Source organism: Protopterus annectens, chromosome 4.part1, assembly GCF_019279795.1.
Source record: "Protopterus annectens isolate FY-2018-M chromosome 4.part1, PAN1.0, whole genome shotgun sequence".
Taxonomy (NCBI): domain Eukaryota; kingdom Metazoa; phylum Chordata; order Ceratodontiformes; family Protopteridae; genus Protopterus; species Protopterus annectens.
The window spans coordinates 172872871-172895646 of NC_056734.1; the positions used below are offsets into that span (position 1 = coordinate 172872871).

At 39.1% G+C, this 22776-nt stretch overlaps 1 protein-coding gene across 2 annotated transcripts in view; it reads right to left on the bottom strand.

Moving 5' to 3' along the window:
* Positions 1 to 22776, bottom strand: part of LRRC34 (leucine rich repeat containing 34) — a 958875-nt gene that overhangs the window by 847488 nt on the left and 88611 nt on the right. Inside the window, exon 2 of one of the 2 annotated variants that reach the window (XM_044070080.1) lies at positions 10103 to 10227. The exons of the other annotated variant lie outside the window; for it this stretch is intronic. Within the exon in view, the coding sequence (XP_043926015.1) occupies positions 10103 to 10227 (125 nt within the window). The remainder of the gene's footprint in view (positions 1 to 10102; positions 10228 to 22776) is intronic. 2 annotated transcript variants of the gene reach the window in all.

The window sequence follows — 22776 nt, forward strand, 5'->3', positions numbered from 1 at the left end:
TATTCCAGCTCGTGCCTTCCAAAAACTTTCGAGCTCAGCTTTACCCATAATGCTCCTCTCAGGATTACCTCAGATCAAGTTTGCACAAGACAGTGACAGACAGAAAATAACAGATCAGAGACCATATCTGTATTCATAAAAGAAAATTTAATTTATTGGGACAGATCCATTCCACCAAAAGGCAGGGGGAAGGAGGAAGGGAATGTCAAGGATAACTGAAGACTTGACAACACAGATGGAATATTATGGTAAGACATAACTTCTTTATGAGATGTTGTGAATCTTCACTTAATCCTTGACTGTGGGACAGAGTCCCCAGCTAGCTACATCTTGGGAGGTCTCACGAAAGTATATTCCTGAGCACCATCGAACCAAATCATGTTTGTACCCTAGAGACCAGATCCAGCTTGTAATGAGTAATAAAGGTATGCGGGGATGCCCAAGTAGCCGCTGCACAGATATCTTTCATAGAAGCTCTGAAATGAAAAATTGCTTGTTGAGTGTGCCTTTACAGGGCCTGGTGGTTGTGCTTTCCTTTTGTTATAAATTATGGTAATACGATCCTTAAGCCATTTAGCCAGAGTAACCTTGGAAACTGATTTCCCCAGAGTAGTAGGAGAAAAGGAAACAAACAACTGGTCAGATTTTCTGAATTATTTTGTTCTGTGAAGGTAAAAATGTAATGGTCTATGAACATCTAACAAATGTAGATAATATTCACCCTTACTTGAAAATTTTGGAGAAAATACGGAAAGTTGCATCATCTGGTTGATATTTGACTCAGGCACTATTTTTGGTAGAAAGGATGGATTAGTTCACAAGGACACCCTGTCTTTATGGAAGATTAGATAAGGAGGCTTGCAAGATAAGGCTTGTAGTTCTGATATTCTCCAAGTGGAAGTAAGAGCAATAAAAGATAAGATTTTCCAAGATAACTACTTCAAATCAAAATTTGCAGTTGGCTCAAATGGGGAATAAATTATAGACTACAGCACCAGACTCAAGTACCAAGGTGTGGAAGGATCCTTGTATGGAGGTCTGAGAATTAAGGTTTCTTTTATAAAATCTTTACAAAGTTTGTGGGACATTAGAGCTGTATCACTTAAACCATTATGAAAGCTGGAAATTGCACCTAGATGTACTTGTATGGTTGAGGAGGATGCTCACGCATCAAAAAGCAATGCTAAGAATTCTAAGACCTTAACTGTTGCAGAATATGGGTCAATATTATTGTCTGTAGCTCATTTTGAAAATTTTTGCCACTTGCTGCTGCATAATCTTCTAGTCGAAGTTTTATGTGAGGTAAGAACAATTCATTGAACTGGGGCAGTGAGACTAGTACGCCTGACAATCACTAAAACTAGAGAAGCAATGCAATGAGCTTGAGATTTTGAAGATTCGGATGAATGAGTCCCTCTAGATGGGACAAGAGGTCTGCAGCTGAGTCCAGGGTGCAAGTTACCGAATTAGATGAGGCCAAAGAAAGGGAAACCATATCTGTCAAGGCCAGAATGGGGCAATGATATTTATCCTGTTCTTTGACCTGCTGGCTTTCTTCAGAAAATGGGGAATTAGAGGTATCAAGGGAAAGGCATACAGTAGACCAGAGGGCCAATCATGAAGGAGAGCATCTCTCAGTGACTCCTCTGGCTGGGGGAATAGGGCAAAGTAGCTGCTGCACTTGTTGTTCAGAGAGGATGCAAAGAGATCACAGCAGGGCTGGCCCCATTAATGGAATATTCTTTCCATCACCAAAGGATTGAGAGACCACTCATGAGGCATTAGGATGCTCCTGCTCAATTTGTCCGCAATCACATTGGAGCTCCTAGAAATATGCATTGCAATTAGAAAGCAGTTGGATGAAATTGCCCATTACCATACCCTGAGTGCTTCTCAACAAGGAAGGTAAGACCTGGTTCCCCTGCTTGTTGATATACCAAACAACTGACATGTTGTCCATTTGGATTGCAATTGTTCCCAAGCAGAGGGTTTCTTGGAATGCTTGCAACGTCAAAACCACTTCTCTCATTTCTAGAACAGTAATGTGCAAATTGGTCTCTAACTGATACCAAGTACCTTGGACTGTCTTTCCCAGATAATGCCCCCCTCCCACCCCATCTGGGATGCATCTGTGGTCACTATGGCTTGGGCTTGAGGAGGGACAAAGGGTAGGCCCTACAAAATTTTGTTGGAGGGAAGCTACCAATTCTGGTCTTTCTTGCATAAATGTGTGATCAACACCTGATGGGACATATGCTGATTCAGTAAAGAGCACTGTGACACCAAGAGCAACTGTAGGATTAGCATGTGAAATCTCGCAAGGGGAACTAAAGTAATGGCGGCTGCCATTGATCCTAAAGTTTATAACAACAGTCTTACAATCACTTTTTTGCTGCAGATAATATGGCTGACATGTAATTTTATTCTTTGAAGTCTTTCTGGAGGAAGAGAAGTGATACCGGTGTTTGTGTTTAATACCGCTCCTATAAATTCTACCTGCTGTGTTGGCTTTAGGTGGGATTTTTCATAGTTTATAGTGATCCCCAGCAAGCAGCAAGCTTGAAGAACGTATTTCCTTGCCTGCAACAGTAGATGCCTGGTGGGTGCGATAATGAGCCAATCATCTATGTATGGAAACACATGGAATCCTTGCAATCTGAAGTGAGCTGCTACCACTGCCATGCATTTGGTGAACACCCTCGGGGCTGTGGTGAGACCAAAGGCCAGGACTCTGAAGTGATAATGACTGGCTCCCAGCTGGAAGTGCAAGAATCTTCTGGACTGCTTGTTAATTTTTATGTGATAATACGCATCTTGAAGATCTACTGAGCATATCCAATCATCATTCCCAAGAATGGAAGAATAGACTGAACCATAACCATCTGGAATTTGGTTTGTTGAGCTGACTTGTTCAGCACACTGAGATCCAAAATCGGTCTCCAGTCCCCTGTTTTCTTTGGCACTAAAAAGAATCTTTAGTAAACACCGGATCCTATTTGGTCTGGTGAGACTGCTTGGATGACTCTCTTGAATTTTTGAATTTCTAGGATTGCTGTATCCCTGAGACTGGGTGAAACATCTGGGATTCTTTTAGAAAATGGGATATTGTCACCTCTGGTTATAATCCTCTGCACCCAGTCATCTGTTGTTATACTTAGCCAGGCAGATAGGAGCAGGGATAATCATCCCCTGACTGCCTCCACAGGATGTCAATTGGGCCTCCATTCAGGAGCGCTGATAGGAGTTACCAGGGAATGAATCCCTGGAACCCTGATTTTGTGAGCTACCTCTGACTTGTGCATAGCGTCTTCCATTATAACTCCCTCCTTTGTCCCGGGTGGGGAGTCGTTGCCACGTGTGTCCTGGAAAGGTCCTTGGGACTTTTTAAACCATAGCTTCCCATTCCTCTCATTCCTGGTTAAGATCTTGGCTCATTTTTATTCCTTTTTTTATTATTTTGCAAGTAATATGCTCAAGATTAACTATTTTAGGCTTATTTTCTAACTCACATGTTGACTCCAAAAGCTCTCCCTTTTGTTTTATTGGTCCGTTCCTCAGTGTGAAGCACCCCCCCCTCCGCTTGACTCCTAGACAGTGCACTTTCTTCGTGGGTTTCCTTCACGGGCTTTATAAACTATGTTCCACTTACCCAATGTTTCATAATAAAAAAAAATTTTAAAAATTTATTTTAGGCCCTCCATCCTATTAACTGCTAGCTTCTTTCTTCTGAATTTTCTTTTAGTGAGAAATTTGTCTCAACCGACTGCTTTCACTTTTATTTTTTACTCCTTAGCCGTAAAATCTTTATACTATTATATTACTTATTACTCTACTCTTAATTAACCAGTTTAAGCTTTTTGACAAAGCCACACTTTAGATTTGCCAACCCTCTTATTTTATTGTCCAACCCACCGTTCCTCTGCACGATTCCTCACCAGCCCCCTACCCACCGTTTTCCTTCTTGGCCTCGCACCACTTTCACGGGCTTTTTAAACTGTATCCCACATTTCCTTCCCTTCTGCTTCCTCCACCATTCTAAAAAAACCAAACAAACATGATTATAAGGTGTTCATGTCTAAAATGGCTAAAAGAATGGTAACAGTAATGCCAAAACTGACATATATGGATCAATGAGGTATTGTGGAGGGGTGGCAAACATTTTACAACATTAACAGAACACTGATGAGGCAGATGGAAGCAGAATGTAAGAAAATACCATTGTTGTTGGTGGGTCATGATGCAGAGAAAGCATTTTACAGAGTAAGCTGGGACCTTATGAGCAGGGCAATGGAAGCATTTGCATTTCCTGAAAAAATTATAAGGTTGATTTGCAGGGTATACGAGGGATTGGAAGCAAAGATTAAAGTGGGTGGGCTCCTCTCTGATAATTTTTGCTTGAGCAGAGGAACCAGGCAGGGGTGTCCTCCTTCCCCTTTATTATTTGGATTATACTTAGAACCACTGGCAAAGAAAATAAGGGACTCAGAAATTCAAGGATATAATTGGTATGGTAGTCAAGAATAGCTGACCTTATTTGCAGATGATATTACTTTATACCGGACAACACCAGAAAAAGACATTACAGTGTCATGGAAAATTTTGTGACTGTTTCAGATTCTTTCGGGATACAAAATTAATGAAGCTAAAACAAAGGCAATAGTGGTAAATTATGTGCCCACACATGAACTAGTTCAGGAATACCCATATTTATGGGCACATGATAAAATGAAATATTTAGGAGTATGGATTAAAATGATTCTAGTGGGGCAGTTAAAGATATGTGGGAAGAGACTAAACAAAAGATAATACAAAAACTGAGAAAAATAGAAGCTTTCTTATATGGATATGGATAACAAGATACAAGCAGTTCAAATGCTAAGTGTACCTTTAGTCTTATACACAGGTCAGGCATATTTTCATCAATCAGAGGAGAAGTTGTAGGTAGCAATTAATAAAGAGCTGAAGGACTTTATTTGGGAGGGGGAAGATGGCAAGAGTCAAGTAGGATAAGCTGATTCTTTCAGTAGAACAGGGCGGACTGGGATTGCCCAATTTGAAGGGGTATTTCAGAGCTACACAGTTAAGACTCCTACAAATAGCACAAGCAGAACACTATAATTCAAAGTGGAAAGGGATAATAATGAAATGGGGGGGAGCTCAAGAAACAAGGAGAGACTGGGTTTTTGGATGCAGTATTTTAAGGAGAATAACAATAATCATACAGAATATTATATCCATAAAGTAGCAGAAAGTATTCTAAGAACTAAACCGACATGGAAATGGAGAAAGGACAGTCTGCCAATAGGGATGACTGCAATTAGGAATACAGACAATAGGCAAGAGGGGGCTGGAATTTATTGGAGAAAACTGGCAAAGAACCAAGGTATTGGGCGCAAATAACTACGAGGAAAGCTGATATAATATGAAGACACTAAGAATTTATTTGGACTACAGGTTAGAGATCACCTTCCCTATCAGGGATTGATATCGGAGTATAGGCAAAGAGAAATAATTGGGGGGGGGGGGTTCTAAATGAAAGACCAGCACTGGTAGAGTTTTTGACAGAATCTAGAACAGAAGCTGTCATTAAAAAAGGAATAATTTAGTACAGCATATAAACTACTGCATGATAACTATAAGAACCGATCAGAGGAGGTGAGAAAGGATTGGGAAGAGGGACTGAATAAGCAATTCACAAAGAAACAATGGGATGACATGAGTATGTCTCCAAAATATGCAACAAATTTTAGAAGATGTAGGATTTTTGCCTGGAAATGTTTACATAGATATTTTTATACCCCAAGCAGACTCCAAAGAAATTTTCCTCAGTCAGACAGCAAATGTTGGAGGTATGAAGGGGAAGAAAGAGGTAATTGCAAACATAATTTCTGAGAGTGCAGTGAGTTGGCAGACTTTAAGGATTCCCTGCGGGATGCACTGTCGGAGATGCTTGGTGGGGAGATTGGTCTGATGAGGGAGAGGATTTTTCTGAGCTATGATACAGAATCAGAATTGCCTAGACATGGTAAGGCCTTGCTTGCCGTGTCTAATAATGGTAGCTGCCAAAAAAGTAATTATTAGAAAATGTAAATCAAAACCTAAACCAACTATACTGGAAGTAGTGAATATAGTAACAGCGATAAAACAACTGGAATTAAAATCTTTAGAAAAGGGTAGGAGCAAACTACATAGGAAAAACGTGAATTGTGAGAAAAATACACACGAGGGAAGACTGAGGTTTAAAAAGTGTCAGAACCTAAATGAGCTATGTAATGTTTGAGTGAGAAAGACTGGGTAGATTATAAGCAATGTATAATGTTTGCAGCTGGAAGTGTGTCAGTATGGTTTGTGATGTAAAATGCTTGCAACTAGGATCATGTTGGTGTGGTTTATTTTCATTTATATAAATGTATGACTGCCTATGTAGTAAGTGATATTTTAATAAAGATGTTTCTTGTTTAAAAAAGGCAGGAATTGAATAATTTATGCAGTATTACTTAGGTTATATGATATATCTCAATATGTGTGAAGTATAGTGTTTGTGATTTTAAGATAGTTCGATTACTTTTATATGAATGTAAATTTGTCTATGTCAGAATTGATAATTCAATAAAGGCATTTGAAAAAAATGCTGTAATCCAACTCAATCACCTCAAAAAAATCATAACCCAAAAAAAGAAAAAAAACTGCAATATTTGTAAGTTTTCCTGTCAAAACTTCTGAATGAAGCTTTTAATCAAGTGCATAGGCCTTACTTTACTAGTCAAAGTAAAAACAGAAGTATATTCAAAATTTCTAGTTAGAAATGAAAAAAAAAACAGTCAGTATTTAAACACTGACAGAAAAAGGCAGAGAGATGAAACAAAACCCAAAACAGTTTCTTATCAGAGCTCAACAATTGAAAATCCAGAAAAAGGAGCAGTCTTCTCAGAGATCTTTCTCTTACTGTGGCACTAGAAAACTGGAAGGGGTAAGGGCTCTTTCTGTGGGTCTGAAAGGCAGTCCCTGTACTCTCAGGTGATTGGTCCATCACAACCAAATACAGGCAGAGTAAGGAGCTCTGAGCTGTGGTAGACTGCCATAGATAGGGTAGCAGGGCACTACTATGCATATGCAGTAAGGCAGTCTGTTGAACATTTTCCCTCAATTTTATTGCAGCACTGAAGTAACAATAATGGGTCTACTGAAAATGGTTTTCCTGTTTTTCAAGTTCAAGTGCCATTAGCTACATTATTTCGCATTTTTGCTTGCAGTTGGTGTTTAGAAATACTACCATTATTTGGTAAGTTGATTGAGTGGAGCTATTAATGAGAACTAGTGTTCAATGATCCTTAAAAAATATTAGAACAATAGCATTAGAAATAAACCTCTAAATCAGTTGCTTTAGCGTGACTGAGCTTTTTTCCCAAATGCATGACTTTATATTCCAGCATAAATTGACAATTTCATGATGACCTTGAAAAGTCAATTTACTAATTCTATGACACAGTATCTGAAGACTTTGTTACTCTTTTCTAGCACATGTACCTTATGTAACACAATCAAACTTAATTCTCACCAGTATGAGACAACTCTGAAATTATACTAATGCTAATCTATTAAAGTAGAGTGATAAATTGGCTAAATTGAACATTTCCTCCTAACTGATGAACCTTCTTCATATACTGAATCCTTTACCACCAAATTCTATGCACATGTAAATAGCTGCACAGATGCAACTGTCCTCTCCAAAGGAAATACAATACTAAATTTAAAAATAAACCCCCTAGGTTGGAACCCGAATATAAACATGATCTACAATAAAACAAAAAAGCTCATTGCACATAAAAATAAATGTAAGTCTTTAGTGACCAAAAAACATATTGCTAACCTTAACAATGTACTCTAGTCTCTGATCAAATCAATCAGAGCTGGATATGAAGTCAAAATTGCCATTCAGGCTAAAGACAACCACAAAGCCTTCTTTAACTGTGTTAGAAACCTCAAACAATGCTCAGTGCTGTGCAGAGCCAACAGTAAATGATATCAGATACTCAAACCTACAGGACATAATCACTGTACTAGAAAATAAATTTAGCTCTAAAGTCATCCCATCTCCCGCCCTAACATTCCAGATCACATACGTCATTCACATTCCCCTTCAAATCTACCAAGAACAAGTCCTCAAAGCATTGTCTAAAGCCAAGAATACTGCTTCTATGGGACCAGATAACATACCAGGGTGCCTACTGATCAGTATGAAATGGGACCTGTCAAACCCCCAACAGAGGTTATTCAGCATCAGCCTTCCAACAGACTTTGTGATGGGTGACTTTTGATGTCCTGTGTATGCCCAGCTTTGTAAAAGACAAATGGAGGGTAGCAACAACCATTCCCTGCACAAAGGCAGGGCAGCAATGGACCCAGGTAATTACAGACCCATAAGACTGACCAGTCGTATCTGTAATGATATGGAAAGGATCATTATGGAATTAATAAATAAAAATATAGGCAACCTACAAACTCTTGCCCCTAGACCGCTCAGTTTTGTCAAGGGCATATCCTGACTACTTAACTTAGTCAAGTTCTTCCAGAAGGTTACTGAAGCTGAAGCAGTGCATGAGGGAAAAATCAATACACACCACACATCTAAGCCTTGTAAAGGTGACCAACACCATCACACACTCACGTATAGTTGATAAACTCATCCAGCTCTTTACAAATCCCTACAAAACTCATTAGACAGCAAACTGGCTCACAAATAGAAATTAAGTAGTTGGGGTACTTGGCTGTACCTTCTCCAAAAGACCTGTCACTAGCTGTGTAGTGCATGGTTCAGTGCTTGGGCTACTCCTCTTTGAGATTTACTTCTCAGAGGTCAAAGCGAATGTTAAGGATTTATGGCTGACCACATTTGTAAATTACTTTAAACCTGAGGCCATCAGAATTTCTCCAGAAGGCACCAATATCCTCCAAAAGGGCCTTTCCCAAGCAAACAGTCGATGTCAAAACTATCACCTAAAACTAAATATTAGAAAATGTATAATGATAGCATTCAACAAGAATGACTTCCCTGTAACTGTCAAACTGACAACATACCCGTGAAAACTGATCCAGTAATTAGGGACCTAGAACCTATGTGGACAACAAACTGTCTGATCATCATGTATCCACTATTGTAAAAAAAAAAAAGTCCTTCACTGAACAGCTCATCAGTAAGGGTATTGTATCCAGGTTGGGGATGTGATCATTCCACTAGATATTACCATTCATTGAGTATAATGGCCCATTATGTATGTACTTATTAATCTGTTGATATAACTTGAATGACCACAATGCATTTTCACCAAGAAAATCAAAGGCCTAAATCATAAAAGCTACACCTACCACCTCAAAGCCCTGTCCCTTTTCTTGGCATTTTACAGGCTACTGAGAGGACATCTCTACCTCACCCAAACAGCTTCAACAGACCTCATCCTTGCAGACTTACTGCATACCAACAAGTCCAATGGTGGCATAAACACCTGCCCAAGAGATAGAATATATAAATAAACTATATTGGTGGGAGAGATATGTATCACAGAGAATCCCACTTCTCCGTAATCATCTTCCTACTGACATAAAGCAAAGTATGTATCTTACTTTGTTTAGGTGTAATCTGTATGAATGGAAGGGAAACCACAAATTTATATCTGGTTTAACACCCTTCTCCATTAAGGGTTGGGGTAACATGTAAATGTTCTGCCTGGCTCTAGGTCTTTTATACTTAAAATATAAATTTCATAAGGATGCAGGCTAAACATCTGAAGATCCTCACAGATCAATTGCCTAGTAAGTATCTATGAAAACCCATGAATCAAATAAAAAAAAAAATACCAGCAAAAATAGTGCAGTTAAGATGATTACTGCTTGGGGGGAAAAGCCAGAATAGGCTTCATGAGGAGGACAACAGGCCAAAAATCTTTTCTAAAGACTTGAAAGACAAGGATGATGGCATCCATTTTTCTTAACAGATCACACTCAGCATGAGTCTACTTGCTTTTAAACATGTTAATGTCTTTCTGGAAGGCTTGATAGTACTCTAAAATGAAAACTTGTTACAATTATTGGAAAGTAAATGTACCTGTCACAAATGTGTTATTGTAGAGAATTTTAGCAAGTACCATGACATCATCATCTGTAATCTTCTGCACTGGTGTTAAATGGTTATTTCCAGCCAATTTTAGCATGATACCATCTGAATGATTCCTGGAAAACAGTAATTGAAATCCTTTTGTTACAAGACAAAACACAGATCATAACAAACTACAGTTTCATTGGGGGAAAAGGGGAACAAGAGTAATTACAAAAAGTACGCTTGCTGTAAAGGATTTGATTCTCTGCTGAGAACGAAGAATGATGCTATTACCACTACACTTGCTTTACAGCAACGTATTAATATTTTGATGTACAAGGGGCTACTTACATGATGCATACTGTCTCCCATAACAGCAGTATTACATCAGAATCACTGCAGATGGTTACTGGTTCAGACTTACAGAAGCAACATGGACACTACCACTTCAGAACTAAGGTAGCATATCGGTCAGCCCTTGACAGAATACTGTAAAATACATGTTGCCCACCACCTGTATTTCCTTTTGATTTAATTCCCCTTCAAGAAACGCAGGCATTCATCTGCTTCCCTGTTGTCCAACTAACTTCATTCCGTAATTTGAGAGTCGTTAAAGAACATTGTTTTACTTGGTGATAACCTTCTGATGAGTAGTTCAAGACAGTTTATTTAGCAAAATAACGCATTAATGTTATAGTCAAAGCAGGTGGTGTGAGACTGTGAGGGAGCCACTATGCATCAGAAATATGACACCAACATTCACAATTAGTACTACAGCTCCAATCTCAAGTTATTTATCTAGGCTAGGTCACTACTTTAAGTGACACTACAAAAATAACTTATAGAGACAGATCTAAGTAGTGACATACAATGCCTGAAACACTTGGACTAGTAACAAAAGCACCAGCATTTCTGCTATGCTACGACCACAGTTTATTTATTTATTTATTTCCAGTTTGATTACTGGAGAAGTCCACTGGGCTCAGGGAGCCCGTTTTCAGTGGCAGCTCGGGGAGAAAAGCTCCAAAAACACTGAAATACAGTTAAAGATTATACAGAACAGTGTAGTAGAAGTTGCAAAATACAAATGCTTTTGAAAGTGAGTAAAGATAGAATACACAATGTTTGCACAGAAGCAGAAATGACATGAAGATTACAACCCATCAAATACCCAAACTACCGATTTCATGTAGATTACTAAGTATAACAAAGTATACAATATATTTAACAAAGTGTACAGTCAGATAATAGCTATTTACAATACTTACATGGAGCAGCTTATGCAATAGCATAGCTATTTACAGTATTTACATAGAGCAACGTCTGACAGTCGTGGTGGTACAGCGGTAGCATTGTTGCCTCACAGCAAGAGGTTCTCCTGTTCGATTCTCGGCTGGAGTGCCTTCTGTGTGGATTCTGCATGTCCTCCCCGCGGTCGAATGGCCTCCGAAAGACATGCGTGAATGGGCGTGCCTTCGCTGAAGGTTGGGTGTCGGGCTGGCAACTCTGCACCATAAAAATCGACTGCCAATCATTAGCGGACCGGAATTCCGCTGTGGCGACCCCTAACTGGGAAAAGCCGAAAAGACAAACAACATAGAGCAACGTCTGATAATGGAATTGGCAGCTGTTCGATAATGAATGCTTATAAGATACTTAGAAAAATGATTATTATTATTAATACTACTACATATTCAGGTTAATATAAAAGGGAAAGTTTAAGCTAAAGGCACAAATAATTCAAAGTAAAGATTACAGTACTCTAAAATAAGACTGATGTTTTTAGATGACTCACCAGGATCATTATTTTCAGGGACCAGGCTAAAGTGGTCTTAAAATTTTCCAACATTTTTATTAATTTATTATTTTATTTACTATTTGTTAAATGGGTAATTGGACCGATGTATTGACTGATTTCAGCCACATCCAAAGCTCAAAGAGCAGAAAATAAATCATGTTTTTTTCTAATCAAAAATGTTATACACAGAATGAGTGCATAGCAAAATTCAAAGCATAATGGTAAGATTCAATGCAGATAGGATAAGAGTAAAAAGATTCATTTAGTGTGTATAACAAAAGAAAAATATATACAAAATGTAAGCTCAGACATGCATAAAATACACTGCAATTATATATATAATACATAAACTTCTATATACATGTGAAATGCACCACATTAAGAGGGTGAGAAAAGTTTCTTAAATGTATTCTTTTATCATGATGTGAGATGGTAAGTTACTAACCCGTGACAGGGCAGCAGCTGCAGGCAGATTAAGTAAATACATGCTCTTTTAAGTGTCTCTTTGAAGCTTTTAATGGTTTCTAGATTTTTTGATGACGTAGGTAGATGGTTCCAGGTAGAAAATTCCAGTCTAGAGAAGACTATCTCACCTACAGCAGTTTTAAAGAGAAGGCACACTAGCGAGAAATTGTTGTCTTGTGTACTTCTGAGTATACAAGTTTGTCTTGCAATGGTAGTTTCACTCTTAAAGGGGGACAGTGACCATGTTTTTGGACCTTGTAAATTAGATTACAGCAAACTGAAGTGGTACATCTGGGTTTCTGCTAATATAAAGAATCTGTCGATTTTATTCTCAGCAGTCTGTATTCTGTGACTATTGTGGGATAAATGCTTGATAAGAAAAGGAAGGATATATTCCAGTCTGGGTAATAAAATATTTTTAGCAATGGCCCTGAGTGCTGTGAGGGAAAAGAGGTGACTGATCTGGTAACGTGATTTTAATTGAGCAAGGACCTTATTAGTTACAATATCTGTATCTCTGGAAAAAGAAAGGGTAGGGTCAAGTATTTGGCAAATATCTGCACAAGGCTGCAGTCCTCTAAAGATATATCTATACAGATCATCATAATTTCAAAAAATGAAAACATAAACATGATCCTTATAGGACAGTAGAAGTTGTCTGCTGCTGTACAAACGTTTCTGAATTCTGCTGATGACTAAACCCTGCTCTTTCAACATTTCCTTTATCATACTGCACACACAAGTCTTTATATTGGCTCCCTAATGAAATGTGGGCACTCAAAATGCTGGGTGCTGACAAGTCGGAAAAAAGACCAAAAACACAGGAGAAGAACAAATCTCAAAAATCACTCTTCTTCTTTAAACTTCTTTTTGCTGTGCCCCCCCCCCCCCCAAACTTATATATACAAACTTCAAGATAGCCATACCTCAGAGAAAAGTGAATATTCTGATAAATGGCATCTTGGACTCAGTATATGTAAGTCCATTCTTTAAGCATTCAGTCTCCATATTTCAGGACTTGCTCTAGCAGGTTCAAATAGTTACCCTTTATATCCTATATTTTTACACTACTGGACTAAATGAAAGGTCAGTATCAGCTTGTCTTCCCTCAATTACCAGCCTCATAGCACTTGATGTGCTTAGACAGTATAGCGCTTAGTATAACATTTGCTTGTGGGCATCAGGCAAATGCTACATCCCAGCATTATAGCACTTACCTGATGCTCATAGATAATGTACTACCTGCCTTACTCCAAACTATCTGAGAACACCATCTATAAGCACCACACATCTTCACAGCACTCTACACAAATACCTGGAACATTATAATACTCTAAGGCTGTAAAAAAAGTCATTGCCCAAGCCTCCAAGGTCATACAAGTCTAAGACCAGCATAAATCAAAGGAGACAATACATACCACTACATCCACAGCAGATAGTCATGAGGAAAAAACTTGCTCCAAACTCAATACACATAAATCATCTTCTAATAAAACTGATTGGTGACCCCATAGTCAGGCACACAGACTAACCTCACAAGGCTGGACAAAAATTGTGACAGTGAGTAATGTTTCAGGTGCCAAGATCTCTAGTAGTTCAAGGACCCTCAAGACCATTAAGCTCAGCAAGTATGACTACAATATGGCAGTGGCCCACATGGGTGCAAACAATCTTGCATGCAAAACCCCATGGGATATCCAAAGAGAAATTACTGAATTCTCCAAACATGTCACTAATATAGGAAATACTCTGGAACTGAACAGAATCCTTTCTTCTCCAAGAACAATGAAGAGATATAAAGAAATGATGAATGGTTGTAACAACTGGATGAGTAAAGGAGGTCACTTGAAGGGAAGTCAGTTTAAGATCAGCTGCAGCACATCCCTACCTGCTACACCAGGGATGGCTTGCACCTCCAATTCCAAGGCTTCTGCATACTGGTTAAAATCCCTCGCCGCACCCTCAGTCTCTTTTTAGGTAGAGTCTAGCTAATGGATCTCCCATCATAAAAATAAAACTAAATCAAGCACCAGACAATATCACTGTAGTGTTGCTCAACCCTAGGAATCTAAATAACAAACAGTCTGACCTCAAGGCCCTTCTGTATACATAGCTCATTTGTGCGTCTAGTACTACTGAAACATGGTTTAAAAGAGCAAAAAGCACAATCACTCCTTCCATACTGGTGTTTGCACTTAACATGATTTTTTTAGACTACATGTGAACTGTGGTGTTGTATCCGTATTTTTTAAAGACCATATTACTAAGAGACAGATTCCTAGACACCCATGAATCAAACTTAGTGAGATATAAATCACATTAAATAAAACCAACTATCAGATCATAGGATGTTACAGGTCCCCCCAATGCCCCCTAAAATCATGTTCAAATCCTAAATACAATGGATAAATTCAAATGCACAAGAATGCCAGCATCCTGGGAGACTTTGACTACTTGTTGCTAAACTCTTTCTTTGTCACTCAACTTATAAGCGAGGGCATGATATTTAGGTCCAAAGAAGTCATCATGCCAGTATATTCAGTCCTCATCAGATCCATCACAGTATAAAACTCCCTTCAGTATGTACCTGTCCAGCCACATGCAACAACTGGAAAATCGACAGAGGTTCCTCACAAAAAGAATACAGGGAATAAACATAATGCCCTTTGCAGACTCTCTCAAAGCCTATACTCTGTTTCCCACAGACTGCTGAAAGGTGATTTATTCCTGGCATACAAGGCATCCTTGGATCCCATCCTGATAGACTTTTTGCACATCTGCAAAATGAACAGCATCAGAACTACTAGATTCAAGGATTTAATTTTGCTTGTGATTTAAACAGGACACGTTGGAAGGACAGGTGTATGTCTCAGAGTATTCCCATTCTCTGGAATAGGCTTCCCATCAATGTGAAGCAGAGCCCTTCCTAACCTTACCAGCGGGTGGGAAATCGGAACTTAACCCTTGGTCTGACACCTATGTCTCTGAAGGACAGAGGCAACAGTTAAATCATGCCCCTGCCAACATACCCCTCCTAAAACATAGGCAAAATAGCCCATGGGATATATTTGGGTTGAATGGCTAGGACTATAAAGGTCACAGCGGTAGTTAGCCTAGTATATATCTGTGAACCTAAGACATAGATTATGCTCAAAAATTCCTCGGTTTCATAAATGAGAACTACCTGAACCAAACAGTCAAAGAACTCACTAGAGGACAAAATATTTTTGAACTGGTTCTTACAAATATAGCATCTGTACACCCTTCTTCATTTAAGTCTGACTACAAACTAGCAACCTTTCCCTCAAAATCCCCAAAATACCAGATACAACTATTACAGTATTCAGAGACTTCAAATGTACTAACCGCCTTCAATTTGAATTCAAATAGGACTGTATCCCTCAACAGCCTCTGGCTTTGTCTTCAAGGTATGGCACACACGAGTTGTGATTCCACTTCACAAAGGTAGTTCAAACATGAACTCAGGAAACAACAAATACCATTAGACTGATAAACCTCATCTGAAAAGTCATGGAACAGATTATGACTAACCTGCTAAACAGTAATATTAAAACTTTTATAAGACTTGACTCCCGGCAGTTTCGCTTTGTCAAATGAATCTTTAAATTTCTTTGAGAGGGTGTGGTCATGCTGCCAACGCACCATATTTTGACCTCACCAATGTAATAAACAAGCTAAATGCACTCCAAACTGATCCCTATATAGCTAGGTGGATTGCATTCACACATGCATTGAAACACAGAGTGGGGTGGGCTAAATAAAATGCTATCACAAACAATTTTAAACAGTCTTTTCAAACACTATGGTCTCATTAGCAATAAAAAACATGCCGAGGTCTTGAAAAAAAAAAAAACAACACAATCTGAATATTTCAAATACTTTTTTAGTTGTATATCACATTCCCCTTATATATTTTATCATACAATCTACTAAAATCGTGCAACACCTCATTTTCATCCTCTAATGTACAATGATTTTTATCTAATGTGGTCAGCAGCACAGATTTAACCTGCTTCATTTGTAAGTTGATACTCCTTTTGGATTCTGATAGCTTTACAAAAAAAATAAGGCCTAATAATAAGACTGTAACAGTTATAAGCATAAAAAAAATCAAAATGCCTCCTCCCCATCCAGAGAAAGTATTAGTTAACCATGCCCACTGTGAACTATCAGCTTCTTTAGCATGTGGATATTCAGCTACTTTCGGAATAATTCCTAGGTGACTATGTATAACACCAGTATTATCAGGTATAAATGAGCAGCACCCTGTTTTGATGAGTTCACAAGTACCCACTTTAGAAGCAAGGGTGAAATCAAGTATCATTCAATTCTGTAACACCACAATGTGCATAGCAGTAATTTCTTGAGTGCTCAAATTAATGGTCTCAAAGGCAGAGTTCTTAAACTTTCTAAGAGCTTACACAGTTTCCTCAGCTACCAGATGGACTTTACTGCGCCATAAGCAAGTTTAATTTCTGCTCCAGAAATAACCCCATCACCAGGATCCATGCAAACAAGTCCTTTAAATGCAGTCTTTTGAACAGTATTATGATAAATGCAAGAGGCATCTATTTTCCCAGCTGGGTTTGGAAAGTCTTTAGTATCCCTTCTGTGACAAGCATTACAAATCTTTCCTTTAAGTAAAGCTGCTGTATGTTGCATAGCTGATATAACTCCTCCTATACAACAATAACCAGACCAGTCTGTACATAACCAGGGATAAGCTTGATCTCCACATATATAATACTACTTATGCAATGCTGCCAAACCCTGCCCTCCAGCCCCAACATAACTTCTCTAAGTGAAATTGCAAACACTGTTTCCAGCAAAAAGTGTTCCATATTTACAAATATGTCATTTAACAACCAATGATACCATGAAGCAATATTACTGAAAAAGGTTTAGAAGCATGTTTAACCTTTCAAATTTTAGTGAGGAAAAATGGTATGAAACACAGTATGAAGGTCTGTATCAGCCACTGGTATCAGGATCATTGGAAATCACCATCACGTGTAGCAGGTATATGTGCACAAACCCAACAGTCACTAATATTGAGAGCCTCTACATAGATGTACAAGGGAACAGAAAAATGATTAAATCCAGGATGCCATTCAGATGTTTCTGATTAATTTTTAACCACATGCTTGTCTCTATTTTTAGTAATATGTGTATATCTATTAAGAATTGGTTCAGTACTTACAGTTCCAATAGTTGCAAATGATGACGTACTTGTGGTTCCAGATGGCAAAAGCAAGCAAAATAAAATAATGAGAAAAATCAAAGCAGTTGTCCTAATAATAGGTCAGTAAGAAAAATGAGCATGTTGTGGTTAGCAAAGGTTTTGAAGAAACTACAAATATGGGTGTTGAGTTGTTTGTTGACAGTCTGTATAAAATCAATCACCAAATAATTTCCCACAAAAAGAACTGACTGCAGATGACTTTGCAAATTAATTCTATTAATACATTGGATAATACATTGTCTATCTCACTGTCCAAAAGGCATGATGAACCTTCGATGTTGGGTTCAGAAGCAAGAAAAATTACTGTTGATTTTGAAAAAGAATCATTAAGGTTTACTTCAGATCAGGATAAAGAAATAAAATCACAGGATTTCACTTTGTGGTCTGGTACAAAGGGTATCTCAGCTGCATTCACTTCTGGATTTGATCCAGATGGCAAATCTGTAATCAATTTTGATGGCAAATAGTTCACATTTAGTTCTGAATTTGGTCTGGATGGAAACATGCCATTAGCTGTCACTTCGGGATGTAATGCTATCCTTGATTTTTTATTTTTTTTGCCTGGTTCTGCTTGCAACAGGTTCTACTGGTCCACATGGATTTACATTATAGGTGGTTACTGGGCTATTGACCTGAAGGTCTTTATAAGCCTAGCTGTGTGTACCCAATATAATACCAGATAAATCCAATATAAAGGATCTTGCCAAAACTCAAGAGCTTAGTTAGCAACAATTGCACATATCTAGGAGGAGTCACAGGTGAAATCCCTGGCAGGAATTAATGGTTTCCCATCCAATCTCCGATTAAACAGGGTCATAGAGGGGCTCTGTTTGATGTGAACTGGTAACCTATTCCACAGGACTGGCAACTTCTGAGAGACATATCTGTCTTTCCAGCAGGTCCTATTTATGTTGTAGGCCAGGTTTAGGTCCCTGAAGCGGGTGATCCTTATCCCATTTGACTAGCAGATGTACAGCATTTCCATTAGGTATGGATCCGAGATTGCTCTGTATGCCAGGCACTAGTCTCTTCTAAGTAGTCTGTACACTACTGTGTACAGTGACAGTGACTTCAGTCTGTCAATATATGACGTGCTGGAGACCCTGACTTTTCTCAGTTAGAAATCTCTGAGGTCTCTCAAGTTGCTGCAGGAGCCTGGTAAGGTGCATACTAAAGGGAGAATTATACTCAATTACTGGCCTGATGAGGGTCCAGTACAGGGGAGTTATGACTTATTCCACTCTTGAGACAATGCCCTTGATAATGAGGTGTGTGACGTAGAATGCTCTCCTTACCACAGTAGACACATGGTGGTCAATGTTTAGGCTGCAGTCAACCTGCGTTCCTCAATCTCTCACTACTGAGTTGTTACTTAGGGTATTACTATTTATATGATAGTCTGCATAGATATTGTTTTTACCAAAGGGGATGATAATGCATTTTTTAGCATTAAGTTTGAGTCCATGGATTTGGCACCAATCACTAATTTGTGTAAGTACCTCTTGAAGTATATTGACATGGTTTGGGGATTCAGTGACTGCACTTAATTTGCAGTCATAAGCAAACTTAGTCAGCCAGCTCCACTGTTTTGATCTGAACTTCTGAGAAGTATATTCCAAACAACAGGAGGCCCAGCACTGACCCCTGTGAAGCCTCACTGATGACAGGTCTGCTGGTTGAAGTAAACCCCTCAACTTTGAGTGTGATCTGTCAGTCACCCTATTAGCAACATACCTGACAACATACAGTAAGGGTTGATATTCAACTGGTAGAGTTTATCAATGATACCCAAATGTGGAATTGTGTCGAAGGCCTTGGCTAAGTCAAGGTAAACTGTATGCACAGATTTGCCTTTGTCTATAGCTCTGGTGATGTTTTTGAAGAAGTCCACCAGATTTAACAGGCATGACCTGCTGTTGGTAAAACCAAACTGAGTCTGGTCAAGTGTTTGGAGATCACCTATATCCTTATTTATAAAGTCTATGATGTGTCATTCCATGGCCTTATAGATAAGGCTGGTTAAGCTTATGGGTCTGTAGTTCTCAGGATCTGTTGCTGCACCCCCTTTATGAAGGGGGATGACAGTTGCTGTTTTTCATTTAGCAGAGACAAAAACAGTGCTTAGGCTGCGGTTGAAGAGAGTACCTAATAGAGTTGCTACTTCATATTTTAGACCATTTAAAATGCAACCAGGGATGCCATCCGGTCCCACAGAGGTTGTGCTTTTGGCCTTGGAGAGAGCATTAATGACTTGTTCTTTGGAGATGCAAAGTGGGGGAAATATACAGGGAATGTTTTGTGTAATGTTTGGAGGGGACAGGGGGGTGAAATTTCACCAAAACTGTCAGTTAATGGGTTAGCTATTTTCAAATGATCAGTGTGTGTGATGCCATCCACAGCTAGTTCAGCACATGTCTGGGTCCTAACTTTTAGGTTACAGATATAGCTGAAGAATGCCTTATGGTTATCCTTATCTATGGTTGCTAAATTGTTTTGAAGTTGCCCTTAGAGGATTTTACAAGTTGCCTTATTTGTTTGTTCAAGCAGAGAAGCATGCTCTTCCAGTGCTGAGACCTCTCTCTTTGTTCTTAGATAGCAACTTCTTCCTCTTGTTCTATAACTTATTAAATGCCAGATGTCCACCAGGGAGGCTTGTTTTTTCTTCAGGATCTTCTTTTAATCCTAACAGATACAGCAGTGTCAATAAATTTGTATAAGTGATTGACAGGGCATTTGTGTGCACCTTAGTATAGTTGTCAATGCCATCTGTGGGAGCAGGAGCTTGAAAATGATTTATGCCATCCTTTAGGAGGGTACAATTAGCTTTGGTGAAATTATTTAGCCTGATTTCGCCAAAGACAGTTTTAGGTGTTAATAGTTACTTCAAATGTGACTGATATGTGATCAGATTGTGTGGGACAATGTAATGGGGAAGGGTGAATCAGAGGTGCATGTACACATGCTGTCTACATTGGAGTTTCTGGTGTGAGTGCAGTGTGCTTGATGAAATGACATTGGATTTTCCTGAGCTGAGATCATCTCAAGGTGTGTTACTTACAGTAAGTCAAAGCAGTTGCTTCTTCATTTTGTGGGTAGGTGGGAAAAATGCTATGGTTCTGTAGTACACTGTGTGTGTGTGTGTGTGTGTGTGTGTGTGTGTGTGTGTGTGTGTGTGTGTGTGTGTGTGTGTGTGTGTGTGTGTGTGTGTGTGTGTGTGTGTGTGTGTGTGTGTGTGTGTGTGTGTGTGTGTGTGTGTGTGGTAAAACAGAGATTGATGGAGAACAGCAGGACTAACACATGACTTGTGAAAGCTTCTGGCATCAGTGCAGTGGGCTCACTGCAGCAAGTGTTGGATGCTCTAGGCTGAGATCCTCAGCAGTTGTTGTCCCCCATAGCTGTTGCATCATTGTGTTTTGGAGATACAGAGGAATGTCCATGGTTCTAGAGTACAAAGTATATGTATGTATGTATGTCTGTGTGTTTTTACTTTGAATGGTGTAACAGACAGTGATGGAGCACAGATTGAATGACACGTACCATGGGTGAGAAGCTTCTGATGTCAGTGCAGTAGGCTTGACACAACTGTGCTCCCCTTTAGCAGTTGAAGCTTTGCTTTTGTGGGGAGGTGGACAAAGGCCCATGGTTACCTGGCACACTGTGTGTAAGCGTACTCCCTTTGGGTATGTTGGGTAGAAAACCGATGCAGTGGAGAAATGTGTTTTGTTAGACTAGACATAATGAAGGTAAGTTACTACTTGTTTGATAATGTCATACTGGTATGCTGTAAAATGTCCATATCATACAAATTGTATTTTATTCTCTAGATGGCATCACCTTTATGATATACAGGGATTGTAGTAGTGTATGTGGAAAAGGGCTGTGGGAATGCAGTGTATACTGCAGAATGTGCATTTGTATATTTACTCACATGTGCAATGTATCTTAAGTTATATACAGCATGTGGTGTATGTGTGTGTGTGTGTGTGTGTGTGTGTGTGTGTACTTACGTCTTATACATGTGTGGGTTCTTTCAATATTATGTGCGTGTTGCTGTTATTAATTTGCATGGTCAATGGTACATTGGGATGGTGTGTTGGCATGACTTGAGGTGTTTGGTTTAGACCATGGACATCGCAACTGTGATTATACAGAGATGCATAATGGGTAATTTTGGGTGGTACATTATAGTGTGTGTGTGTGTGTGTGTGTGTGTGTGTGTGTGTGTGTGTGTGTGTGTGTGTGTGTGTGTGTGTGTGTGTGTGTGTGCGTGCATGCACGCACTCTCATGTGCAGTAATTGTAAAAGAAAAGAACAGAGAAGTGTGGAACACAGGCACAGGGATACTTGCCTGATCCCTACTTGTTTGCCAGCTGATGTCAGCAGTGTGTTTTACAGCACAGCCCTGAGTGGGAGAATTATGAGCACTTTGGAATAATCATAATATTCACTAAGGAAAAGTTAACAGAATTGCAACAAGATCCACTGAAACTGTTGTTAGGTCAACTGCAAGGTGCTTAAAAAAGGTCTATATTAGAACATCGAAGTTTCAAAACTTCGAATGCTCTAATATTGACCCCTATCGAAGCAACAGAAAACCAAATTTTTTCCTAGGGAAAGAATTTGGTTGTCCGTTTCTGTTGCTTTGGTATTTTCAGCGCTGTGGTGAAAAGTTACAGGTCGGGTTCAGGTAAGTGTGCGATTGAGTGCAGGTTAGGTTAGTTAGGGTTAGGTATGTGTGCGATTGTGTGGACGTGAGGGTTAGAGCAGGTTAGGTGAGTTAGGGTTAGGGCGTGGGTTAGGTATGTGTGCGATTGTGTGGACATGAAGGTTAGGTGAGTTAGGGTTAGGGCGGGAGTCAGGTAAGTGTGTGACTGTGCAGACATGAGGGTTAGGGTGGGGTAGGTGAGTTAGGGTTAGGGCGCGGGTGAGGTGAGTGTGCGATAGTGACGGACCTTAGGGTTAGGGTTTGCGTTAAGGTAAGTGGATAGTTAGTGGTGTGTGTATAGTTTAGTGTAGGGTTAGGTGTAAAATTTTAGGTGTATGTGTGTGGACTGCTATTTGTTTGGTGTGCTTCTGTTGTGTGCATGTGTTTTGGAACAGCAAATTTTTTCCCTAGGAAAAAATTCGCTGTTCTGTATGTTCGATGTTTTCAGCTTT